Source organism: Porcisia hertigi, chromosome 36 (genome assembly GCF_017918235.1).
Source record: "Porcisia hertigi strain C119 chromosome 36, whole genome shotgun sequence".
Lineage (NCBI taxonomy): Eukaryota > Euglenozoa > Kinetoplastea > Trypanosomatida > Trypanosomatidae > Porcisia > Porcisia hertigi.
Window position 1 is genome coordinate 1,628,611 of NC_090595.1, and position 26,074 is coordinate 1,654,684.

Sequence of the window (26,074 nt, forward strand, 5' to 3'; positions counted from 1 at the left end):
GCAGGTCCACATACGCGTACACAGAAAAAGAAAAACGAGAGACTCTGAGCCCCCGACAAAACCAGCATGAACGCAGTTATAGAGTTGCCCAGTTCACATGCGCGCGCAGCGGGGGTCGAAAAAAAAAAGAAGCTACGCAGAAACTCAGGCGCGAACCCGTGCCTACCACCACGCATTGTCGCAGAAACCGAGTCGAAGTTTCAAGATAGTCAAAGAACCCTTTTTCCAAGTCATGCCGTCTTCTGCCCAGCTCTTCTTTTCATTGTCAGTAAAAATGAGCGGGGCAACCGCGGTCCCCGCCCCCATCAATCTGCTGTCGTGTGATGAAACCATCGGACGCAGTGGTAAGACGTCGGGGAGGAGGAATGAAGAGACGCGACGAACAAAGCTCATGACACCATTGAAAAAAGCGGAGAAAAGCAGAAGAGGTGCGGGGCACACCGGGCATCACTGAAGAAGCGAAACGGTTCGGGTGGGGGAGACGGTTTTCTTGAATTCGGAGCGTAGGCGATCGAGGTGACAAACGCACACTGAAGAAGAAACGATAAAGTGAGACAAGGGCGGGGAAAAGACAAAATACAATACAGACAACAACACAAACATAAGCTACAACGAGCAACAACATAATGGTGGATAAGAAAACTTGTCGGAAGTGATGAATACAGGCCAATGCGGTACACCGCAGCACCAACGCGTTGATATCCGTTTATCCCACGTCTCTCATCCGCTGAACATTTTACACCACTCCACCTTCTTCCTCTGCTCCCGTTTGGGAACTCATCTGCGATGAGCCCCTGCATCCCCTCCCGTCCCTTTCACTATTGCAACGCACTCGATACGAGTAATGGGGGGGAGCAGGGGTAGCAGGAGGAAAGAGAAGACCGAGCGCAACGTGTCGCGAAGCGTGGCGACGCAGCAAAAGGCGGACAGAAAAGGAGGAAAAAGTCATAAAAGAGCGCTGTGCAAACGGGGGAAGAAAGGACGCCCCCCCCCTCCCTCCCTCCTCCCTGTCCCTCTATCGGGGTCTCCCACGTATGGACGTCTCTTTCCGTGTACCTTTACCCCTCTGTGGCGTACGCCAGCCCCCTACTTGTACACGCACACACACACACTTGTAGACGGTTAGCCTCGCCTCGGCTGCGCTTTAGCCCTCCTGGCCAAAGTCAGCCGTAAACTTAATGTGGCGGTCGATGTCCTCACCGTTCACGGAAGGCTTGCTAGTCCGCAGAGCTCTGATGAAGTCTTCTTTCGTCACCGGCATCGGCATGAGCAACTGCGGCTCTGTGATATCCGCGACCGACATTTCCACTGCATCCGGGTCGCCAGGTGTGCATGGTAACAAACGATTGTTCACGGTGCGCGTGGGGTCGCGTGGGTCTGGACCGACAACCCGCTTGAAGTGTGTCGCCACCTGAAGCGTGCGGACGCACTCCATTAGCGCGTTTCGAACGACGTTTTCGATATCGCTGCCGGAGTACATCTCCGTCCGATTCCCGAGGTCCACCCAGTCCGCGTCGTTGAGTGTATTAGGAGTGTCGCCCATGTGAATTTTAAACATCTGCACGCGTGCCTGGGAATCTGGGAGCGGGATGTAAATGCGACGCTCGAAACGGCGACGTATGGCACTATCCAAGGACCATGGTATGTTGGTCGCAGCGAGCACGAGCACACCCTCATCGTCGTGGCCCACACCCTGCATCTGCACAAGAAACTCCGTCTTCACACGCCGCGACGCGTCGTTCTCACTATCAGACCGGGCCGACACCAGAGAGTCGATTTCGTCTACGAAAATAATGGACGGCTTCCTCTCTTTTTTGTACGCCTCTCGAGCCATATCGAAGAGATTGCGCACGAGCTTCTCTGAGTCACCAAGCCAGCGGGAGAGTAAATCGGAGCTGCTGACGCTGAGAAAGGTACCGTCCGCCTCTGTCGCCACCGCCTTGGCGAGGTAAGACTTACCCGTACCCGGGGGGCCGAAGAGCAGGATACCGCGCCACGGCTTGCGCTTACCGGTGAAGAGCTGCGGGAACTTCGCTGGCAGAATGACGGACTCCTTCAGGGCCTGCTTGGCCGCATCGAGGCCGGCGATCTGGTCCCAGCGCACATTGGGCTTCACTCTGACAATGGCATCATCGAGGCCGCTGCGCATGCGCTGCTTGTCCTCTTCATCCTCCTTTGCTTTCTTGCTGACAGACGCAGTCTTCTGTGCTGTTGCGCCGGAGCCGCCCTGGGCGGCAACATCCACGTCTTTGGGACCGTCAAGAAACTTTTTGATCATTTCGGCTCGGCCAATGATTTCGGAAACCTTGTTCCGCATGAGATTCTGCTTTGTGGGATTCTTGTTTTCGTACTTGATGGCCGTCATGAAAACATCAATCGCCTCCATGTACCACTGGTACGCCTGCTCGTATTCCCTGTGGTTATCTAGAGCCGAGGCCTTCTTAAAAAGCTCGACAGCCTTGGCGGTAAAATCAACAGACATGACGACGACTGGGAGAAAGCAGGGGTTTGGGGGGAAAGGAGGAGGGGAGAGGAGAGGGGGTGGAAGAGCCCCGTATGACAAATGAAGAATTGAAAATCAGATGAGGGAATAGATGTCACAAAATTGAGAGAAGGATCAAAAAGAAGAAATCAAGTGAAGAGGAGCGCAAAGAGCAGATGAATACTATGGGAGAAAATTTTTATCCTACACTTTTTTTTTAGTGTGTGGGTGTGTAAGACGGGCGCTTGCCACACACAGCAACGCATATCGGTATAGTTGTATACGAAAATATGAAAAGGGTTAGGGAGGGAGTTAGAGAAGCGAATGTGGAGTTTGAGAAGGGGGGAGAGGAGGGTGACTCGTCAAGAAAGTAAGAGGGCCCATGTGGCGCGAGTTATCGAGGGGAAGAGAAGGGGTCTCCTTTAGGAAAAGTGGAAGAAGCTTCCCCCCTCCCTCCCACGGACCCCCCTCCCCCTCCCCCCTCGCAGCTGTTCCCCTCCCCCCCCATCCAATACCGTAAAAAGTAGCGCGCGGAGTCCAACTTCACGAGGTTCCATGTAACGGGAGGCGGGCGAGAAAGGCCTGTGTGATGTATCACAGTCATGCTATCATTCAGTAAACCGCACAATGGTGGCCCCCAGGCTCCCCTCAATCAGTGAAGCAGTTGATGGCCCCGCAGCCCACGCACTAGTTTGGCTTTCACCAGAGGAAGTAACTGCAAAGAAGGGTCCTCCCTCCTATTGAAACCGTTGAGGGATGAGCGAGCTTCACTCGTCTTCGTGTTTCTCCATGTCTTTTTTTTTTCCACTGGGACAGGTGACCGTCTTTTCTCTCTCTCTCTTGCGTGCGTGTGTGTGTGTGTCTAACGGAAGACAACGCATGGCACAGGTGTAGGGCGATAGAGAACCACAAAGCCAAAACATACCAAAATTGAAGGGGGGGGGACGACCGAACACGGCGTGGACAAAGGGGGAAAAAAGAATAGCGCGTACGGGAGAGTGTGGAAAAAAAAATTCAGTGTGAAGAGCGTGGGGAAGCGGCGAACGGCGAGCGATTCAACACCCAGAAAAGGGAGAGGGGGAAGTGGGGGTGACAAAAATGGCTCCTTCCGAAACACAATCGATGTCATCAGAGCAAGCGGCCAGGAAATGGAGACAGACACGAGCATATGAGTACAGAAGCACATCAAGACAAGCAAACGAGTGTCCAACGATAAGCTTACACAAGTGCATGCGCCTATTCGTGGATTCCCCAACACTTATGCGCTCGTGAAGAAGTATGCAACCAAAAGGAAAAGGCAGACTTGGAGCAGGGGAAGAGCACACTGTGTTTGTGTGTGGGTGTGTGTGTCACGAAAAAAAAGCCCGCGAATCCACACGACATTCTTCTCTCTCCCTTCCTGTGTCTTCTGCATGAGACGGGGGAAGACAAAAGGGAAAATGAAAAAAAAAAGATGAACGCTGGCTCACATCGCACTGGGACATACGGAGAAGTTCAGCAGCAACAAAAAATGGAGGGCAGCTATGATAAGAGAGGAGCTCTGTGCCCATTCCAGGGTCGTGTCTCGATCAGTCTTGAAGTTATCGACGGCGGCGATGGCGGCGTGACGGACTCGAAAAAAAAAAACCTGGGTCACGACAACTAAACAGAAAGACATGCGCCCATCCCCCCATCTTCCACTGAAGCAAACACAAAAAATGCCAACATGAGAACCATCAAGACAGTAAAACAGCAAGCAAAGAAAAGAAAAAAAGCAGGGTGACGCCACTCACACACAAAAGAAGGGGGGAAGGAGGAGAAGAAGAGCGTAAAAGTGTCATCCCAAATGTGTGCGCGCTCGCCTCTTCTCGCCACCAGCACCACCGCCATTACCACGTCCCTTTTTCCTTCCTACCTCCCTCCCAGTTTCGCTCCTTTCCTCCACGGCCCCTCACACACACGCCAGCGGGCAAACGCCCGCATACCCACGCCGAGGAGACCGATATGGGGGCACCACCGTGCACCGCCAGCTAGCCCGCCCCCCCCCTCCTTCTCAGGGTCGTCTGTGATTCCTTCTCTATACCCCGTGGCATTATTCCTTCCCCTCCATCAAGCGTTGCTCCATGATACTCTGCAGGCGGTGAACAACCGACTCCGACGTGGGCCGCTCTGCAGGCTGGTGGACAAGCATCGACACCACTAAGCGGATAAACTCGTCCGAGTACGTGTAGCGCCGTACTCGCTTTATATCGCGCTGAATAGCGCGCTCTAGGGCCGACGGTGACCACTCAGAGGCGGAGAGCACCAGCGCCTCACCGGAATCGGTGCGCACGCATGGAAAGTCTGGGAGTGTGGCCAGCACAAACATCACCACACCGAGGCTGAACACGTCCGCTTTGGTATCACCGTGGGTCTTCTCCAGCTCCGGTGCGCGATATTCATAAGTCGGTGACACCTCGCGTCTCTTGATGACGCTGGCCGTCACGTCTACAGTTCGACAGAGATCTAGATCCATCAGTAGCACCTGCTCCTCGTTATTGAGCAACAGGATGTTTTCAGGCTTGATGTCGCGATGAACAAGAGGCGGATCCTGTCGATGCAAGTAGTTGAGGGCACCGGCAATCTGCAGCACGATGGAACAGAGCCTCACCTCTGTCACGGGTTCACGCTGTCTTTCGATAAACTTTTTCAAATCGCCCTCGTTGTAGAAGGGCATGACCACACAGATGCGCAGTGGGTCATCTCTGACCGAGACGTCGAGGTACCGGATTAGGTGGGGGTGGTTTAACCGGCGCATGCGCTCAACTTGACGCGCGTGCGCCTCAAATACGCTGACATCCGTATCATTGAAAACCATCTCCTTCACCACAACTACCTCATTCTCCTCCGTGTGGCACTTGTAGACGACACCCTGTGCACCCTCGCCGAGCTTCTCCTGCCCAAAAAGGTTTCGGTACTTGGTGCACATCGTCGCCTTCACCATCGCTGCCGCCGCACGCGCTTGTGGAGATGGCAATCTCACTGGTTCGGCTCGTGAGACGAGCGGTATCGGGAGCTGGAGCAGCATCGCTTCATCTACCTCGTGACGGATCACCACATTACGCAATCCCTGTGACATGGGGCACTTGCAACAGAGGCTGCATTTCAGCTGGCCGCACTCAAAGCTTGTTCCTTTCTCCACACAGTTGTAGCAGATAGGGATGGCGCACATGTCGCAGAAAAACTCGATGGCGCCATACGAAATGTGTTTTCGACACCGCCCACAAGCAAAGCCGTAATCGGGTGCTGTGCACCGCACACAGAGGCCAATGTTCATGCGGTTTGCATAAGTGGTTCGAGTACACTTCCCGCAGACGGCCGCGTGGCAGCAAAGGCAGAAACTCAGCTCACTCTCCAACAGCTCCGACTGGCACAGGGAGCACTGATGCTTCGACATCGTTACTGCTATTCATCAACGAAATTTGCTTTACGTCCGTCCTTTGTGTGTGTGTGTGTGTGTGTGTGTGTGGAAGGGGGGAGGGAACAGCGGCACGCTGCTCCAAGCAAAAAGAGAGAAGCAAGCAATGAGACCCAATGTAGCCGTCGTACCCCGTGCACATCTTCTGGTGTATGGAGAAATCCAAAAAAAAAGGGGGAGGGGAGGATGGGAACTCCACAGCCGCCGGCGCTTGAGAACACGAGTATAGCAGGTACAACACACCGAGGGAGTAAAGAAGAAATACATGAGTGTCTGAAACGTGGGGGGACTATGAGCGCCCCGGCTGCTTGATTCCACACCTGAGACATGATCCTCGCCTTGAGCGCGCACAGCGGAGGAGGGACGGGGCGCAAAGGAAAGCCTCGCAAGAGCCTTTATGACTTTGTTGACCCTCCCCTCCCTCCCCCCTCTCCGGGGAGAATAGCTGTGGAGTATCTTCAGACCAATGGCTGCTTCGCACGCGTGTGCTTCATGAGTGAGAACGATTACACTTTCGCGGAGGAAAAAAAAACATATATATATATAACAAGTTTTGTACGTTTGATTCCAGGATTCGAGCCTGAAGAATGTAGTGGATGCTGAGCGAAGAACAGTACCGCAACGATAGAGAATGAAATTCATAGCGAGTAATTGAGAACAGTCCTCGAGTGGAGTTCATGGAAAAGGGTGGGCTCCCATCGGAGCGGCTCACGAAAGAACCAGTTGGAAGTAAGAAGCAGCGACGCAGGACAAACAGGCACACATACAAGAGCACATAACATACAAACGATGGCCAGGAGAAGCAAGATCGAATAAAAATAATAAAGCTGCGTTCATCCCCAAGGGGGGGGGATATATGCGGGGGGGGGGGGGGAATGGTGTCATTTTCAGGAGGCTCAAGGCATGGCCTACACGGAAACCTCAAAAAGAGAAACGTCTGCAAATGTATACACAAGTACGCGGAAGTATCTGAATTCTTCAGTCTTATCCTCTTTGTTGTTGAGCATCAGTACAGGTACAGAGTGAGAGGGAGGGGGAGATGGTGCCATCAAGAGCCCCGACAAGCTCGCCGCTTCATCTAAGTCACATACACACACAAACAGCCGCCCCACCCCTCCCAGTCAAAGGGGTGGGGGAAGCAGCGTAGACTTTGTTTTTTCTATTTTTCGACTGGGAGAAGAGGGGGGGGGCAGCGAGAAGTTGAAAGACGTTTCGAACAATAGGCTTCAGCCAACAGAGGGGGTAACACGAAGACGCCGGTGTGTATGGTGCACAGGGAACAAAAAAGGCAAAAAAAAAGATCTCAAGGAAGGATCTCAAGTTTGCCACCCTGACAACCCCCTTATATGAAGAGGAGCTCAACTGCCGAAATATATATATGTATATATATATACCTGGGTCGGGCACTGTGAACACCAACCATCGGCATTCCCCTCAAGTGCTATATATCCTAAAACTCCTCACACAAGTGAGGGCTATGCAGCTTCAACCTCGATTTGGGTTTTGGGGAAGTGATGGAGGCTGGTTGATGTCATCACCGCATCCCTCGTGTTGAAGGACAACTGCGACAACGACAAGTCGCCGCCGTTGCTGTCTTTCGCCTTCACATCTTCGGTACCATCGTCGCTGTGGATCTCCTCGCGCGTGTGAAAAGGGGAGTGGCTCTCGTGCCCTCGAGGTCGATCGTTACGGTAGGGACGGTCCTGGAGTGTCTGCCTCGGCCGCATCGCGGACTGGCTGACTTCCATCTCAGGGCTCCGAGACCGGAAAGACTGTGTGGGTGCGACAGAACAACGAGGGCTCGTAGAACGGCCGGAGCTGGGGGACTTGCGCATACGGTAGAGGCGATCAAACACGGACATGGAGTGCGGAGCTGCGACGTCGTCTTCTGAATAACGATGAGAGAGGCGGTCACCTGGGTTATGCTCGTACAGCTGACGCGCCAGTTGCGATATGTTCGGCCTGTGCGTGAAGCCGTCACCCACTGCTGGCGGCGAGAGGCTGCGGGGCCGGTACAGTCGCTTGAACACACTACACGCGGGCTTTACTGAGGACTTGGCGTACTGGGATATGACAGGTTTAAACGTCGGCGGCGCCGGCTGTTTTGGTGTACAGCGCGGCTCCAGCAGACGCGGGGACATGCGGTGAATCTGGTAGCGACCCGGGGAGGGCTCCCAGAAGCCAGATACAGGGGAGTACGTGGGCGACTCGTGCGCGCTAGCCAAAGGAGAGTGCTTGCGACCCGTCACCACGGCCCGCATTGCGTCGGCGCCGATGTTGTACGGGCTACTGTGTATGTGAGGTCGGAAAGTGAGGTGGCGCCACTCCCTCGCCGCCTCCTCAGCGTCGCGCCGCTCTCGCGCGCGCAAATCAAGCAGAACACGCCGCTGGTACGCTGGCATACGCAATAAGTGCTCTTCCTCTTGAAGCAAAAAGCTAGTCAATTTGTGATTCTGGTGGGAGGCTAAGGAGGCATCGTGGGCACTACGTACTCGAGACGGCGCAGTGGACACCTTTGACGAGTGTCGCAGCGGGGCACCTGAAACCCGCTGTCTCTGTGCGAAGCTAAGACTTGTGGATGCCGTGCTCGACACCTCGGATCTGCGCGAGCCCCTGGGGCGGCTGGAGTGAATGTACGAGGAAGAACCGGATTCGGTATACGTCCCACCGCGGCTGTCTGAGGCAGGACTGCTCGGTCGAGCCGCTACCGCATGTGAGGGCGTCTGTCTAGCTTTGATGGAAGCGGCAGCGGATGCCACTTTCGACGACATGACTTTCCCTTCGCTGAGAGGGTCTTGGGAGGACGGGGGCACGGACGTCCTCGCCGAAGGAACTCCCTCGGCTAGAGCACACTGCGGCACGCCCTCACTCTTGTCAGGTGGCCTCTCCAAGTTCTCCGACACGGCCGTGTTGTACTTCTTGTCTGCATGCTGCTTCGAATGGCGCCGTACCACCTTCTTTACGTGCTTCACCGAGGAATCCTCGGGGGCCTGACCTTGTGCTTTCTCCAACCCTGCAAGCATCCTCATCGATTCCCCTGACTCCTCTGGAGCCACATCCACGCCCTGTGAAGTGGTGGATCGTGACGATGTCCTGTGCGTCAAGGCACCACCGTCCCCAGTGCCTTGAGCATCGTCACCGCCAAATAGCCCGTTGTGTGTTGCCTTGGAAGGAAGAGTTGCAACGGGTACCGGCGGTTCAGCAGAGGCGCGTGCAGCAAACTCGTGATTGAGCGGAGACACCGCAACCTGCACTTGGTTGACCTCATTATCCTGTAACACTGCAGAGTTTTTTTCGCTTGAAGGCGCTGACGTGTGCCTGAAAGAGGGGGAGGCAACTACCGGGGCAAGTATGCTTGAAACTTGCCCCGCGGAATCTGCAGGGGGAGCCTGCACCTCGGTGTTGCCGATCGCATTCTCCGCCGCTAGGGCCGGGAGCGGGGTTGGGCGCGACGTCATCGCTGGCTTCCTCTTCGGTTTGCAGAAAGAGAGGAACCCACAGAGGGCAGAGGCCTTCTGGGGGGCCGCCGCCCCTCGGGCACGTAAGAGAGTGCTTGTGGCACTTGGCTGCAGACTAGTAACGGAGGAAGAGAGCGGCACCGCATTCGTGGTGGGTCTTGCGACAGACGGCGAACCACCCTCAGCTACGGTATCGCCCACAGCCGCAGCCTCCCCCCTCTGCGAGTTGGACCCTACCGAGCCACTCTGGTGCTTCCTCGAGTCACCGTGAAGAGAGGGCGCAGCCGCTGAAGAGGGCCTGGTGGTGTGCTGTGAAAAACCGCCTGCCTGCTCTCTCGATTGAGCTTCCTGCTCTTCCTGTACGGTCGCAACGAAAGTGTCCGAGGAGGCGGTTGGGGTACGCCCCTCCGACGGTGCCGCCAACGGTGAGCCACACGCGGCAGCAGTTGGAGGCGGCATCAAGTCCTTTCGAATGAGTTCCGGGTCGGAAGGCACCGCTCCGGCATGGCAAGGGGCCTCCTCTGTATCGGCTGACATTATGGCCATGGCGTGCGCGAGCCCGGGCAGGACACACTGTGCATCAACGCCATCCTCCTGTGGAAGAGAATTAGGCGCGGACTTCGCCTGTGCGCTGGAAGAGTCAGAGTGGTGTTGCGGCGGCGGCGGCGAAGAGTCGTGGTACCCCATCAAATCGTCTTGTGCGTTGGTCTCGGGTGAAGAAGGCGGCAAGAGGAGGTGCGTAGACGTGGAAAATCCTTCGTTGGCCACAGCGTGAGCCGACGGTACGGCTGCCAGTGGTTCTGCTGTTGGTGTGGCGCTCATAGCCATTCGCTGCGAAGAATTAGCGGTGTCATGGTTTGCGTGCTCGTCAGCGGCAGATCCTTGTGGAGAGGCATCGGCGTCATTGGCGGTCCGTCCCGCGCGCCCAGTCGCAGTCTCGGAGCTGTCCGAGTCACTATCATTGATCAGCAAGTAACTGAAGCGCTGCATTGATATCCCCAGCGGAGACGCCAAACTAACGAGGTGGAAGCCGTGAAGACGGCGGAAGGTTGAGTCCCTGACACAAAGGCGACGGGGGAGGGGGGGGGGACTCAGCGGTGCAGAGTATCGGATGCAACAATGCAAGGAGCTGGGTCTGGCAGAGGCGACTTCAAGTCACTGATGCAAATGTGTCCGTGTGGGTCGCCGGACGAGTGTGCACGTGAGTAGATGGAAAATGTCGATGGACGGAGGGGGCTTATCCGATATCGATACCCGAGAAAACAAAAGTAACAAAAGGTGGGCTGGCCAAGGGCCCCTAATCAAAGTGATGTGCGGCTAAACGAAGGGAAGGCAGGCAGGCAAGCTGAAGGAAAGAGAGAGAGAGAGACAAGGGGTGCTCAGGCACATTTGCGAGCGCGTGTTAGCAGGTGCAGCTCAGGGTGTGCGCAGAGATTCCAAACGAAACACGAAGGAAGGGAACTAGTCTAAAGATACGTTCGTGGATAGAGAGAACGGCACAACAACGAAGCCCGTGCGCGTACGCCTACACACACACGCGCGCGGTTTCACTACGACCAACGACGAGTGCACAGCAGCAGCGACCGGACACAACACGACGACACGCACACACAATGGCAAATTCCGGCAAGAAGGCCGGGATGCCACGAGAGGACACGAGACGAAAAGCTAAGCGAAGAGATGGGGTGAGAAACATTAGGAGATGAAAACGAGGAGGAGGTGCAGGGGAGAGGGGAGGGGGGGATGTAGGGGACACCTCCTCAAGACATCGGACGTGCGCCCACGTGCACTCAGAAGCAATGAACGCAGCGCGAACAGCAGGGGCGCTGCGCTGCGCTGCTCTTGTACTGCCTCTTCCTCAACATCCGTGAAAGATACTCCTGAAAAATGAGGGCTTGACTCTGCTGCTCGGCACGTGGTACTGAGATACACGCGCACGAGTAGCCAAGCATGTCTTTCGAGGAGAGAAGGGACAAACAGACGCCTCGGGCAAGTCAGAAAAAAGAGGAGGTCTTCCTGACACCCACGTCGATGATTGCAGTTCGCTCAGCCGCCTGGGCTTCACGCTGTTTTTTTTTTCTTCCACCAGGGGATTTCACGAGAGAAATAACGAAACAAAAAAAAAGAGTGCAACTATACAACCCGAGAACGGTGCCGCACGTAACGCGTACCCCACAAGCACCAAATCCAGATAGGTGGAGGCAACCGTGAAGAGCACACACACTGGAGGTGAGCCGCAGCGCTGCTGAAGAGACATCAGAGAACGATGAGCGACCGCCAGCGAACAAGCGCAGGCGCACATTACTTGCCGACCTTGTCATCCTTCGCAGCCTCCTTGCGCGCGGCACGGGCCGAGCGGACACCGAAGAAGCGCACGGCAGAGTGGTTCTTCTTCAGGAAGGCGTACACGTTCTTCGACTTCTCCTCGCCAGACACGGCGCGCGGGGCCTCTGCAGACGGGAACACCACGGCACCGACCGCGGCATCGCCGAAGCGAGAGCGGTCCTGGGTCGCCGTCTTCACCTCCTCCTCAGACGCCTCGCCCTTCTGTACCTTCTTGTGGTTCACTGGGAACAGCACAAGCTTGCTCATGTAGGTCTTCAGACGCTGCACGTTCACGTTCATGCCCTCCTCGGACTTGTTCTTCCGGCGGCTGTCCACGCGGATTCCGATCGTGGCGGCGTACTGGGGGTTCAGGCCGGCAGCCTTCAGCTCAGCCGGCGAGAAGCCGCGGCCCAGGCGACGCTTCATGTTGTGACGCACCGTGGGGCAGTTCACCTGAGGACGCAGCGCCTTCAGCGGGCGGGGGAACACCTTCTTGGCCTTCACCAGACGCAGACGGCGACGGCGGTTCTTCTGAGCCGGCTGGTTCAGGAAAACCTTCACGTTACCCTTCTGCGAAGAGCACGGGTTCCAGTGCTTCTTCTGGTGAACATGGGGGATCGCGTTGTTACCCTTCGGCATCTTGCCTAGTTAGAGGTTGTTATATGCTGCACGGAAACGGGAAAAAAAAGATCGAACGCGAACGCATCAAAAACAAAATGTCATCACACGAATGAGATGAACACCAGCGGTGCACACGAGCCGTCGATGGTGTCGCGTGCCGCAAGCGTGGGATTGTGCGTGCGTGCGTGCAAGACGAAGCACGAAGCACACGAAAGTACGTGGGAATAAGGGGACGTGGTCAGGAATGTGGCACCAGTGCGTATAAGTGTGCGGGAAGGTGCAGGGCGTGAGGATGGGAGCAACAAAGGAGGGGAATCAGAGCAGGTTCCCCAGGTGTGGCAGAAACACACACACACACACACACACACACCACAACATGAAATAAATGAGGGAGAAAGGAAAAGGAAAAGAGGACAAAAGTGGAAGCAGTCGCGAAACAAGCGTGCGGCTACGGGGACATCAGTGCGACAGAGTGCTGGACGGTACTTGAATCGATACGTAACATGCGCTCACGTGTGACGATTATCACATTAGCTACTGGAGATAGGGGGGAGGAGAAGAGCGCTAAGTCGCATTCAGGACGTCTGCTGCTCAAATCACCACCACCCTTCTCGTTTCCGTTCAAAGAAGAGCGAGGAGAGTGACAGGGGGTTGGTTCCCCCCCCCCTCTGTGAACTATAGGCGTTCGTTGACCTAATCTGCCCCCCCCTCCCTCCTGCATACCATGTGCGTCTTCACCTCCCGCGTCGACTCTCCCGAAAAAAGAGAAGAGCCTCCATAAAGACACAGGGTGTCACGACGGAAGCAAGAACCTGCAAGGAGAGACAGCCAGAATCACAGAGGGAGAGATGGACGGGCGCTCAAGAAGAGGGAGGAAAAAAGGGGTGCCCCAGCCAGCTGGAAGCAGAGATGAGATGGCCAGTCAGTCTCATCTCCTCCACTTGGACATTCGCCCACCCCGCTGACATTCCGCTCTCGCCCCCTCCCCTCCCCTCGACCCGCCCAACCCACCCGACAGACCGTCTCACGAGACCTTCCAGCAGCACCTTCGCACCGCAGAACACCTCCTCCCCCTTCGTTGTCTGTTTTTCTTGAGTTAGTCTTTGAGTCGAAACAAAATCATGAGAAAAGCACGGAAACAAAAAAAAAGGAGGGATAAGAGAGAGCCGGTACGCAACGCAGACACACGGACGCACTTCATTTACTGTAGAGCACCCGGTCCTTGGTGACTTGCCCGACACAAGTGAGAGCTACGACGTAGATGAAACGAGAAAAGGTGCGATGCCCCCCCCCCTCCAGCAAGAAACACGCGAAGAGACGGTGCTCGCACATATTCGCCGCGTGGTGAAGCAGGTACGCGGAGAGGAGTGATAACAAGAGACATCCCCTTTTCTTTTGGTATCACGGGCGATGTGATGCGAACACACACTGGAGGTGAGCCGCAGCGCTGCTGAAGAGACATCAGAGAACGATGAGCGACCGCCAGCGAACAAGCGCAGGCGCACATTACTTGCCGACCTTGTCATCCTTCGCAGCCTCCTTGCGCGCGGCACGGGCCGAGCGGACACCGAAGAAGCGCACGGCAGAGTGGTTCTTCTTCAGGAAGGCGTACACGTTCTTCGACTTCTCCTCGCCAGACACGGCGCGCGGGGCCTCTGCAGACGGGAACACCACGGCACCGACCGCGGCATCGCCGAAGCGAGAGCGGTCCTGGGTCGCCGTCTTCACCTCCTCCTCAGACGCCTCGCCCTTCTGTACCTTCTTGTGGTTCACTGGGAACAGCACAAGCTTGCTCATGTAGGTCTTCAGACGCTGCACGTTCACGTTCATGCCCTCCTCGGACTTGTTCTTCCGGCGGCTGTCCACGCGGATTCCGATCGTGGCGGCGTACTGAGGGTTCAGGCCGGCAGCCTTCAGCTCAGCCGGCGAGAAGCCGCGGCCCAGGCGACGCTTCATGTTGTGACGCACCGTGGGGCAGTTCACCTGAGGACGCAGCGCCTTCAGCGGGCGGGGGAACACCTTCTTGGCCTTCACCAGACGCAGACGGCGACGGCGGTTCTTCTGAGCCGGCTGGTTCAGGAAAACCTTCACGTTACCCTTCTGCGAAGAGCACGGGTTCCAGTGCTTCTTCTGGTGAACATGGGGGATCGCGTTGTTACCCTTCGGCATCTTGCCTAGTTACGCTCCTGTAGACCACAGGAAAGGAGTGCGGTTATGGGTAGAAGAAAAAAAGGCGTGACAAAAAAGTTGACGCCAGCAGAAAAAGAGAGAGACGTGCACACGCCGAGTATATGGCGCAGCGGATACGGTAATGGGCGTGTGCATGTGTATGTGAAAATCGGTAGCGTACGTGAGACACATGCGGGGATGAGACAGCGCAGACAGAACCGGTGCGCAGAAAGGTTAAAATGCATCCAATCGAACGTTGGAAGAAGAGAAAAGAAGAGCAATAGAAGCAGAAAAGATTATGATAAATGCCCAATGGAAATGGGGGTGAGGGACAAACACAAGCCCCAACCCTTCACCTGCACACACGCATAGGTGAACACCGCAGGCCCACTCAGCGCGTCAACAGAAAAGGCCAGCTACGGTGCAGCGGTGTAGACTTGGTGTGTCAACAAAGCACGTCAGCATTCGCCTAACATCGGTTCTCTGTTGCCTGGAAAAGAGTATTCACAAAAAAAACTTCGCTTTTTCTACACCAATGCACCCACGAGCAAGTGGTGTCGTTTTCTCCTTTTGGGGGGAGTGTGCGCCTTTCGTCTCGGTTTTCTGTGTCCCTCTGCACCGCGTAACTGCTCCTGTTGCTGCCGCGGAAAAACGCACTGAATTCGCCTCAGCGCCTCTTGCTCTGATGAGCAAGTAAACCTCATGAAAACGTGAAGCATCGGTGGGTAGGGTAGGGGGGGGGGGCTATACACCCTCCACAGCTAGGCCACCTCCCCCTTCTCCTCCTCCTACGTATCCCTCACATCGCTTCTCTCTCAAACGCACACGCCACTGCAGAGGCGCCAAAATCACACGAGAGTTACGAGCGCATGGACGTAAAAAGTGGAACCAATAAAAAGGATATTTTCAAGCCCAAGAGAGAAATCGCCGCACCGCCAGACCTCATCGACAAACGTAGTGTCCCACAGACACGCGACACCGGAGGGTGAGAATAGGGAAAAGTGAGAGAAAGCATTAGCGGAGAGGAGACATCACAAGGCGCGCATGAAAATGGAAGGGAAGGGAGAAAAAAAAAACACTGGAGAGGCACATTGATTTTGTGAAAGAGGAGGAAGAAGGGCAGTGAAAGAAGATAAAAGGGGGTAAAAACAAAGAGTGGAAGCGCTTAAACCTAGGTGATCCAAATGGCTGTTCTGTGAGGCACATGCGAGCACTGGTAGATCAATGGTGAACGTTGAGTGCGCCAACAACAAACGGCCATGACGAAAAAAACTGACTACGGTGGCAGATGCGCATGAGAAGAGTGATCACTACGACCTGATATGCAATGTGGCAAACGCTGTCGGGTACAAAGAGTGCGGGAGTGATAGAAACGACCTCAATTCGAGACCGCGCAGAGAAAGGCACCTACGGCCACTGTTAAATGCGGACTCGCGAACAACAAAACCCGGTTCATACACATACTTCGTGCTTTCTCAGGCCTAAGCCGGAGTGTACCACTTCCCCCTCCCCCTGAGCGGTGCACTTCGCTGATGGGATACACCACCGCACACAAATATCAGCAGTGCGTCGCCGCAGGAAGTCACTTCTCCGGCACCCAGGCGCAGGGCTCTGTGAGAGGATGCAGCCTTTGCTGTCTGGGGCAGTTCGCTGTCACTATTGATCAGCTACACTGATAGCGTAAGAGGAGACACGCCTGGACAACTCGCCCGGATGTGCAGCGAGTAGTAGAACGCTGCTGTAATTCTGTAACTGGAGGGGCCATTGCGTCTTTTCCATGACTCGTATGCCTTCGACAAGACCGTGGATGCCTCGAGAAAAAAAAAGTGGGTCTGCAGATAAGCAGAGAACCGGTGCGCAGAGAAAAAAAAAATCACGGTTTCGCTTGTCCGAGTGACATGAGGGCCAACCCAAGTCGCCCCTTTCAGGAAGCTCCATGCCGCATCCGCAACACACGTGTAAATCAAGTTGCTGGGCGAGAGGCACCATAGCGTGAGATGCGGTAATGTGCGGAGCACGGAGCCGTTCTGCAAAGTTTGCTTAGCGTAATCGTGCACAACGCAGTGTCAGCTGCTCTCACGAAAAGTAGCAAAAAAAAAAAAGATGTGGCGGCGGCTCTGGAAAAATATTGGGGGGAGAGGGGGGGGGGAGCACAGAAATTCTCTCCCAGTAGTAAGGCAGCACACCATCTGCACTCCATCTTGCCACTACTAGCTATCCACTGCTGCAGTGGTCCCGAATCACTGACAGGCACCCGCATGCAAGCGAATGAGGGGCGTTTCCTTCCATCTCACAGAAACATTGTTTTTGTTATGTGGTGTGGGGTGATCGCCGCCCAGGCGCTGTTGTCAGTGGGTGCCGCATCGCCTGCCGCGGACTCGTGAGATGTCAAACTGCTGTCTGAGACTGGTGCCCGAGCCTGTCAACCCGGAAAGCAAAAGCAAAGAAGGAAAACGATACGCTTCGAGCGCGTATGCGAGGTCTCACATCCAGTCACGGCAGCTGAGGTGCGCACACACAAGGCATCCCTGCTAATTCCATGAATCCATTCTCGTACGGTTCGCTGCCTCACCCTCACAACGATACCTTCAGTCAATGGGTATGGGGCTGGACGCGCGAGAATCGGAGTTGCGCAGCTTCGGAATAGTCACGTTCAGCTTGTATTCGGAGAAGGTGGCCTTGACATTCTTGGTGTCGACTGGGGTGGGAAGCTCGAAGCAGCGCTCGAAGTGACCGAAGCCGCGCTCTGCAAAGAGCATTTGGTTGTCTGCCGGTTTCGTGATGCGCTTGCGGTTACCAGACATGCAGACCACGTTCGCACTCTCCGTGTAGACGCGCACGTCTTCCTTCTTCACCTCCGGCAAGTCAGCCACGAGCGTGTAGCCGTCGTCCTGCTCTGAGATGTCCACAGCTGGAATCCACGAACCGCGTGACCGAGTGGAAAAGAAGAGATTGAACATTTGACCCAGGTGTGAACCGGTGAAGGGGTGGAAAAAGGGGGAGAGCGTCTCGTCTTCGATGCCGAAAAAATTCTTTTTGCTGATGGGACTCCACATCCGTAACTACCGTGGAAAAACAAATTTGTGGTGAGGGAATAATATAAATATATGTTCTCAAAAATGTGAGTGGGAACAATTAGAGACCGCGACGAGGGCGTCCGGCTAATGCTGCATAGCAAGACGGCGATGAAGTACGGGAAGTGAAGTGAAGAGAACAAAAATTCTTCGAAGATAAGAAGTTTGTTTGGACGGAAAGTGTAAAGTAGGCGTTCGGTAGAGGCTTTGCGGTTGCCAACTGTGTGTGTTTATGTGTATGTGTGGGGGAGGAAGGGGGAGGTGAAAAGCTCAGATGAGTGAGTTACAATCCTGGTTGCAGCAGCAGCCAGATGTGCAAGAAAGAGAGGTGTGACAGGAGAAAAGGGGGAGGGGGAGGGGGAGAGAATTACTAAGATTCTTGAATTAGAAAGGATGTACCCACCCAGATCAACTGAGGAACATCCACAGAGAGAATCCGAGGGCCCCCAGCTTTCAAAAAATATAGTCAGGCATACAGGTTGCGTGTATCTCCCGACAACAACGCGAGGGAAGAGATGGAGTTCTCTCGTCACTCTCACCTGCGCTCAACCACCAGTGACGTTGTCTCTGTTCAACTGCCACGCGAACTCTCCCTCGCCCTCCCCATGGCATGTCCAGTCGAATCCAAGGATGAGGAGAACGAAAAGCAGCGTGCGAGCGAGCGAGAGGCCAAGTCGAAAAAAAAAAACAATCGGGGGAGAGGCCACCAAGACTGGAACGTGCAACGATCGAATATTGTGGTGTCCCAAAAAAAGAACAGGTCAAATACCAAGAAAACGAGAGTAAAGACCACACGCACAAAAGAAGGGAAAGTACACGCCCATACCGAGATCAAACCCATGTTCACAGCACATCGCACAACCACACACACACACACACACACACACACACACACGGGTCGAAAGAGACGCATATCAATATCTCAAGTGTATTGCGCAGATGATCGTGCAGATGTACGTACGCGTACAATGAGAGTCTGGGCGAAGGAGTGGAAGAGTACGGAGCAAAGGCCGTCCGATAGCCACCCTCACTTTGATCTCCTGTCTGCGGGAGTTTAACCAACCCATACGAAAGCAACAACGAAACACAGAGTTAACAGAAACCGCGGAAGAGCAAAAAAAAACACCGCAAATTAACGACAAAACTCTCGGCGAAGCTCAACAAGGACAGCCGAGACAAATGTACGAGAAACAAAAGTTAACTAAAGTGGTGAACAGGCGCACACGTTGTGAGACCGCACTCACACCCTCGCTGTCAGACACTTGAAAAGGCTGCATCCTCTCACAGAGCCCTGCGCCTGGGTGCCGGAGAAGTGACTTCCTGCGGCGACGCGCTACTGATATTTGTGTGCGGTGGTGTATCCCATCAGAGAAGTGCACCGCTCAGGGAGAGGGGGAAGTGGTACACTCCGGCACCTGCTTCTCTCTCTCTTATCCACCGTAACTCCAGACCCTTGCATTCTTCTGTGAGCCTTTGCTTCACAGAAAGTGTGGTGCACGGTGTCTACGGTGTACACATCCGACCTCTGGATCTTTGCGCTTGTCGCCCTTTCAGGCTAACGTGTCATTTTCCTATAAAGAACGGAGAGTGTCTCTATACCCACTTGCCACAGAAAAAGAGTCAGCCGAAAGAAGTAGTGGAACGTCTTGAGAACACCCAGACAACGAAAAGAGATAAACAGCAGGAAATGTTTAAAAAGTGTACAACAGAGAAACCACAGCGGAGGTGATTACGAGGGCGAAGGCAGAGTTTGTAAGAGGCTGGGATTGAAAAATGCACACACACATACACACATACACACACAGGGTTGGGAAAGAGGACGAGTCCAGTGCCACGACAGCCCGAAGCATACGAGGATATGGCATTGAAACAGAATGCGCAGAGAACAAAGATACTCAGCGCGAAAGAGGACCAACAGAGACGGAGAGAAGGAAAGAAGAAACATCATTTAACGGATAACCGTAAAGGAAGGGGCGACACGAACAAAAGGAAGAAAGTCGGGGAGAAGATGATGCTGGCGGGTGGCAGTTACCAGACGCCAGTGTGGGCGGGGAAGGGGGAGGAGGAACGGGTGCAAGCGCTCGAGAGATAAATTACATTTATCGGATTATGACATCCAGACTCAGTCAAGCGAAACGTGAGGCCCAAAGAAAAAGAGGGGGTGGGGAGAGGAGCGCAGAAGTCTACCCGTAGACATGGGAAGGAAGAACAGGAAAAATGAAAAGGGAAAAAGAGAGGAAGAAGTGGTCAAGTGCCAAGGGAAAAAAAAGGGGAAGGAAAACAGCACATTTCAAAAGAGCCCAAACGGAGAGATGGAAAAAAACGTTTGTGTGAGTATTTGCTGATGTAAATATGAGGGAGGGAAGGAAGAGGGGGGAGGGGGAGGGGGAGGGGGGGGGCATGGGCAAAAACAAGATAATGAATGAGATTTGTAAAAGTATTCCATACAAGCGGGAAACACGCCCGGAAAAGTAAAATGTGTAAACTACGTCTGGGGGAGAGAGAGAAGGATCCCCGATAAGGTGACTGAATACAACTGTACATCACAAAAAAAAAAAAACTTAGTCCTCTCCCCATTTTTCCTTCGCAGTGTTCCCTACCCGGCAAATGGCTTCGACTACATCTCTCTCTCCCATGACCATTCTCTCTTGGGGAAACATGTAGATCTCCCTCTGCACTCTGTCCCTCCCCCGACGCCCCCCCCCCGCCCCCTTCCTCCTCCTCCACACTGCTCGCTTCTGCTCCCTCCGCCTCCTCTCACCCGTAAAAGGACACCCTGCACCTCGTTGCAGACGGGAGTCCTTCTTTTTTTACACTTTCTCCTGTGCCTCCTCGGTTTTGCGCCGCCAGTACTCCTTGTTATCAATACAAAGGTTTACGGCGAACGTCATAGACGGTAGCAGCGCAGAGAGAGCCTCCACCATCGGCTGCACCACGTACACCATGAACGACACCTGACCCTTCGGAAACTCCTCCACTTCCTTTCCCCGGTCCATGAAGGGCGAGATGGAGAGGTTCAGCTTCCGTTCAGCGTCGCCCTGTAAATAAAACTCCTTGGAGATATTCTTGGCCCACTCGGCGTAGATGTGGTTTGGCCGTGCGCAGTTTGAAACATCCGCCATCTTGATGGACATGGATAGTGCAAGCCGCGTGTCTTCCTTTTTTGAGTACCAATCGCTCGTCTCCGACATGCGCACCTGAAAATTCTTGAAGATGCGCGCATGGTTGCCCATGTCAGTCGCCAACACCATCTCCAGCATGGTCTCCCGTACAAGCTGCCGCTGCTCGCAGGTCAACGTTGCGAATATATCATAGCGCGGGTTACGTAGCAGCTCAAAGGTGCAGGCAAGGTGGTGATTCTCCAGAATAGACCTGTCGTTGTAGAGGGTGGCGAGGTACGCACCGGTGCGGGAATGGAAGTTATTGTTAAGGCCCGGGTGGTCAAAGTCGTGCACGGCTCCAGCGATAATGCTGGCCAATATCTCCTCTTGGCTCAAGCGACACTTTTCGCTAAGCCCGGCAACCATCATAATGTAATAATTGATCTGCGTCACATCTGCGCCGTGCATGGCGTTGTGGTACGGGTTTGGGTGGTAGGCACTCTGGACAGCTACGAGGAAGCGACGCAGCACGGCGTCGTCTATGTTGAAGTAACGAACCAAGTCCAGTTTGTAAAGCAGGAGGTACGTTGTATAGAAGAGGGCATTGCCGTCAGTGATGATCTCCAGTTGAATAGTGTCGTAGTCCCATTGGTCGATACCCTTGAAAATCTCGAAAGCCTCTTCTAAAACTTGGCTGTTGCCGCTCTTCTCCATGTGCTTTTGGATATCGGGCCGCTGCAGTACAGTCGAGATGTCCTGCAACCGCATGCCGGGGCCTAACGGGAATGCGCAGCGAATGCACAGCGAGAGCACTTCGTCTGGGTTCTCCTCTTGCGGGATGTGCTCAGGAGACCACAAGCTGTGCGGGAAGCGCTGAGCACCTCCTCCGTCGTAGAGCCGATCTAGTGGGTGCTTTGTGATGGTGTGATCCTCTCGGGCCTGAAGACGCCGCTCAAGGTTGCGCACCTCGCGGCCAACCACCGTAGCGTACTGGGAGTGCAGAGCTGACTCCTCACGCAGAGGGAGGACTGTGGGGAGCAGCTGTTCCGCGTAAGCAGTATGCCGCTTTATTTCAGCGGTGTGGACCACCAACTCACACTCGAGTTCCTCCGCTTTCTTCTTCCGATCACTCGAGCTGCTGCACCTGCGATTGTACTGCAGTACATGTGTCATCGGATACATCACAAAACGGTAGACCTGCTGTGCGCTTGGTGAGGAGCCATTCGACACCATCTCCATCGAGACCACGAACGGGTATGCGTGGGAGGGATCTTTGCTATTGAAGATGGTGAAGCTCACGTCCTTTCGGGTCGGGGTGAGAGAACTCACCATCGCGCTAGCCTTGATAAGGGCAGTGGCGATGGACTTGAAGAAGGGAGCCCATGAGAACCCCACGCCGGCTTCACGTTTTGCCTCGCCCAGCTCTTCATCCGTGTAGGTACGAGCGTACACAGAGCCAGTGCTGCTCTCGTGGTACGACAACACCGTGCGTTCCGTCGCGGGGTCGCAAAAGAGAAACAGCGTACCCAGTACGGTTGTCTTAGCGCGGTCGCACATAGCCAAAGCCCCGTACTCTTTGATGTACTTGTCCTTTCCCAGGAGTCGTGGGGCGCCACCGTTAGGGGAAGCTCTGGACCCCTCTGTCGGCGCCGAAGGGCTGGCGGAGTAGTGTTCGAGCTTAGGGAGCGGTGTCAGCGCAGCCGGAGCCGTCAGTAATACTGACTCTGTATCCGCAATTGCCACTGATACCGCATCGGCGTGATCACCGCTGGGAAAAAAGTCCACCGTATGGGGGTATGTCGAATACAACTGCACCTGGGCCGTGCGCGGCTTCGCGACCGGTGCTAGCGCAATGGCATGATGCTTTGAACTGCCGCCGCCCATAGTCCACCTGCAGCACGACGCCACCACACAGGACAATGGAAATGAAGAGATGGTGAGAGAAAAGAATAGACACAATCGCAGACGCGCGAAGGAAGCAAAAATAACCAGAGGACAAGAGAAGAAAAAGGACACTCCTGCGCCCCCCCCCGCCTCTCTCGTTTCTTTTCACAGCTCGTTCAACGGTCGTCTCCCGGCGTATGAGTAAAGCCGCACCCGCCAAGTTGAATTGGTGGCTGATGAGGGTTCGAAGTTGAGGACTGTGTATTTGTATGAACCTTGGCCTATAGAAGTAGCTCCCAGTGCACGCGAGTCAATAAGAGAAAAGGTTGTGTGTAAAGAGGCCAGTGAAAACAACACGGCCGTGAGCCTCTGCGATGTGTAAAGAAGCAGTGGCGAAGGGCAGCGCAGACGACACACCCGCACGCAGCAGAAAGATCAAGGGGGTAGGGAGGGAGGGACAGAGAGAGGGGGTAAACAACAGGGAAATGGGATTGAAAGGAATGCTAGAGGGAAACGGGGGCTATAAGAAAAACAATGCAGTGAAGGATGACTGCGTAGAGCGGTGCCTCTCCAGCGGCCTCAATGCTTTGGATTACTTCGATGGCGGTACTGAATGAAAAAAAAAGAGAAGGTGGAGGGCACTCATGAAATTACTCCACTCTGTGCGTACGGATGTATGTGTGTGTGTGTGTGTGTGTGTGTGTGCCACGGGAGGGGGGGGGTTATGTATGTATGCCTTCTACAGCCGTGAAACAAGAAAACGTCTCCCAGTCCCTCCCCCCCCTCCCTCCCCCCCCCACCCACTCTGGCATCTTAGCTCATTTTTTTCTGTCTTGCCCCCCCCCGACGGCCGCCGCGCTGGCAGCCACCGCGCGGTCAGAGTTGATGTGAAGTTAGGCGCCTTGAGTCGGTCGTTGCGAAAACAAAGCGAGAAAACAAGATTCTGCGAAAACGAAACGTGGATACGCCGGAGGTACGGTGGTGTCTTTCGTTTGCTGATGTTCCCCCCTGGAGTGCATTGGGTGACGACACACAGGCACATCCCTTATACATATATATATATATATATATATGCCAAGATGGCAGTGTGAAGAAGTGAAGAGAGTGAGAACATAAACGCGAGGGTATACGCACGTACCGGGTGAAAAATGAAAACATCTTCGAGTACAAACGGCCACAGGGACTGACCTCACCACCTTGGCGCAGACCCAGACCCAACACATCTGCATCCCTCTGCCTCCACGTCAGTGCGGTTAGCGCGCATTCAGTGGTGGTGCCTTACAAACAATCCTCTTCCCGGACGTATTCGTCTTCTCCTCCAACGCAACAGAGCGGCGGAGGTCCAGCGAGGTCTCCATCAGTTGGCATGCGAAATCGGCGTCCCGGAGAACCTCTGGTTTGACTCGGCGCGGCTTCTTTTGCTTGAGCTTGTGGGGGGCCCTCGTGCCTCCAGAAGCCGACGGCGGTATGGCGTCCTTCTCATTGATTGCATAGTTTGAGGCAGCTAAAACGTTATCGTTATCCTCAGCCGAGATCACCTTCACTGGTGTCGGAGGAGACACACACCGAGACGTTGCACTGGAGTGGGGGGGCAATATCGGCTGTGCTGAGTGAGACGGAACTTCGGTGTGTGAGACTACTGCTACTGTTTCTGTACAGCATGGAGTGGACGTCGGTCCCTTTGAGGCCTCCAACGGAATCGACACCTGGGGAGCTGGAGAGGCTGCAACAGCCGCAGGCGCAGAGGATAAATGCTCTGTCGCCTGCATCATCGATCGGAGTACAGTTGCCTCAACGGATGCCAATGAAGGCGGTGGTGCCGCTCGCTTGATGGCCTGCACCGCGACAGGAGCGGGCGTAGCGGTTGCCAACAGCTTCGCTGAAATGGTGTCTGGCCTTTCCTGCTGCCCCTTAATCGATAGAAACGTTGTCTTCTCTCCGGCTAACACAATCGGATTTGCAGGGCGCGGCTGCACCACATCAACCGGTTTTGGTAGTGCGACTGCAGGAATCGCCTTCTTCGCCGCGCCGGACGCCGACGGGGCGGCTGCCTCCACACCCTGCTCATCCGACAGTGGCACGAATCGGCGTGTTCGCACCACGATCGGTGGCTTCGACCCGGTATGCTTCGCTGGTGCCGACTGCACCTGCGTTGTCCTGACGCCCTTTGCATCCGGCGCTGAGGAAGAAGACTGGAACAGTAAAAGTGCCGGTTGCTGGACTGTCACCCCACTGGATGCCGACTTGCTGGAGAGTGGGAGTTGTGATGACACATTGTACGCCTGCTGCGGGAGTTCGGTCTCACCACCCGTGCACTGGCCCGTCAGCACGGAGCTGGACGCCGTCGTTGACGATGTGTGTCGGCCCGGCAAAGTGGCCAAAGCCTCCCACGACACGTGCGGCACGCGACTGTTGTGTCGTCCGTCGGCATGCGGTCGGGGCGGTCGGAGAGAGCTGGTTATCCCGGGTGGAGCTAGGATAGGAGTGGTACCGCCGTAGTATCGTTTGTGCTGTGTATGCTCTAGTGGTGCATGCGGATCATGGTGATTCGAAACAGCCCGCTGCTTTGGTTGTGAGAGACGCTGTAAGCGCAAGTTGTGCTGCTCTTGCGTAAGAGCGGATGGATTCGATGTGTGAGAAGACGGCCGCCGCTCCCGCTGCGTCGAGGACTCCTCGGAACGAGGAGCAACAGGTTTCTTCGGGGCGGCTAGACGGTCGAACGTAGCGCTGCTGGACCTCGGCGGTGGTGGGCCACCGCTGCCAACAACCTCCAGCACAGGAGTGGGTTTTTTGGGAGCGGACAGCTTCTCATAGTAAGCCATCTTGGCCGCTGAGATGGCAACAGTAGCCGGCGCAGAATATTCTTTGGTTTCCGAGCGAGATGGCTGAAGTTGTACCCTCGCTGGTTGGGCCCGTTCGACGCTGGGTGCAGTCGATGCAGGCGGGGTGCGTTGCAGCGCGTGGCAGTGCTGCTCTTGTCGCCGTCTGTCTCGCTCCTCCTCTTCTGTAAAGTTCAGCAAGCGGCCGTAGTTCGGCTCCCCGGGCCCCACCACGGAGCGCTGGTCCCTTCTCGGCAGCGCCAGGCGCTCGATCTGTTGCTGATCGGCTGTGAGAGTGCGAACTCCGTGTGGCTTACGTGGGTGTTCTGAGCTTGCACCGTCAGTCCCACTGAGGATGCTTCGATGCGTGCTGTAGTGCGAACCATGGTAAGAGGTACACGTGCCCACGTTGTGGGACGACAGAGGTGAGAGGATACTTGGGGGAATCTCCATTCTGGCCACATCCTTCTCAATTCCGTGAGAACTCTCCGCTGCCGAAGGAGAGAGCTGAGGGACGACTGCTCGTGGCTTAGTTGCATCCGCATCCTTTGATGGCTGCACAGTCGCAAAAACTTTCTTATCATCTTCGATGGGAAGACGAGCTATGGGGCGACAGTCGTGATATGCTGTGCCATTGTCGTCCACCATTAGAGACGCGGCCGCCTGTTTTGATGCAAGCTGCGACGAGGAGAGATGAGCCGGCAT

The 26,074-nt window shown here is 55.1% G+C and overlaps 8 protein-coding genes across 8 annotated transcripts; all 8 read right to left on the reverse strand.

Annotated features, from left to right (window-relative positions):
- Nucleotides 1–1,144: 1,144 nt before the first annotated feature.
- JKF63_00425 (uncharacterized protein) lies at nucleotides 1,145–2,482 on the reverse strand (the record flags this gene model as incomplete). The annotated part of the gene is made up of 1 exon (XM_067896476.1): nucleotides 1,145–2,482. The coding sequence occupies one exon, from the start codon at nucleotides 2,480–2,482 to the stop codon at nucleotides 1,145–1,147; it is 1,338 nt and encodes a 445-aa protein (XP_067752633.1).
- Nucleotides 2,483–4,553: 2,071 nt separating this feature from the next.
- On the reverse strand, nucleotides 4,554–5,897 carry JKF63_00426 (uncharacterized protein; the record flags this gene model as incomplete). Its single annotated transcript, XM_067896477.1, has 1 exon — nucleotides 4,554–5,897. The coding sequence occupies one exon, from the start codon at nucleotides 5,895–5,897 to the stop codon at nucleotides 4,554–4,556; it is 1,344 nt and encodes a 447-aa protein (XP_067752634.1).
- A 1,496-nt stretch (nucleotides 5,898–7,393) lies between these two features.
- On the reverse strand, nucleotides 7,394–9,376 carry JKF63_00427 (uncharacterized protein; the record flags this gene model as incomplete). The annotated part of the gene is made up of 2 exons (XM_067896478.1): nucleotides 7,394–7,803; nucleotides 7,834–9,376. The coding sequence occupies 2 exons, from the start codon at nucleotides 9,374–9,376 to the stop codon at nucleotides 7,394–7,396; spliced, it is 1,953 nt and encodes a 650-aa protein (XP_067752635.1).
- A 2,301-nt stretch (nucleotides 9,377–11,677) lies between these two features.
- On the reverse strand, nucleotides 11,678–12,340 carry JKF63_00428 (uncharacterized protein; the record flags this gene model as incomplete). Its single annotated transcript, XM_067896479.1, has 1 exon — nucleotides 11,678–12,340. One exon carries the CDS (start codon nucleotides 12,338–12,340, stop codon nucleotides 11,678–11,680), a length of 663 nt encoding a protein of 220 aa, XP_067752636.1.
- Nucleotides 12,341–13,828: 1,488 nt separating this feature from the next.
- Nucleotides 13,829–14,491, reverse strand: JKF63_00429 (uncharacterized protein; the record flags this gene model as incomplete). Its single annotated transcript, XM_067896480.1, has 1 exon — nucleotides 13,829–14,491. One exon carries the CDS (start codon nucleotides 14,489–14,491, stop codon nucleotides 13,829–13,831), a length of 663 nt encoding a protein of 220 aa, XP_067752637.1.
- Nucleotides 14,492–17,079: 2,588 nt separating this feature from the next.
- On the reverse strand, nucleotides 17,080–17,547 carry JKF63_00430 (uncharacterized protein; the record flags this gene model as incomplete). Its single annotated transcript, XM_067896481.1, has 1 exon — nucleotides 17,080–17,547. One exon carries the CDS (start codon nucleotides 17,545–17,547, stop codon nucleotides 17,080–17,082), a length of 468 nt encoding a protein of 155 aa, XP_067752638.1.
- Nucleotides 17,548–20,375: 2,828 nt separating this feature from the next.
- On the reverse strand, nucleotides 20,376–22,550 carry JKF63_00431 (uncharacterized protein; the record flags this gene model as incomplete). The annotated part of the gene is made up of 1 exon (XM_067896482.1): nucleotides 20,376–22,550. One exon carries the CDS (start codon nucleotides 22,548–22,550, stop codon nucleotides 20,376–20,378), a length of 2,175 nt encoding a protein of 724 aa, XP_067752639.1.
- Nucleotides 22,551–23,803: 1,253 nt separating this feature from the next.
- Nucleotides 23,804–26,074, reverse strand: JKF63_00432 (uncharacterized protein; the record flags this gene model as incomplete). The annotated part of the gene is made up of 1 exon (XM_067896483.1): nucleotides 23,804–26,074. One exon carries the CDS (start codon nucleotides 26,072–26,074, stop codon nucleotides 23,804–23,806), a length of 2,271 nt encoding a protein of 756 aa, XP_067752640.1.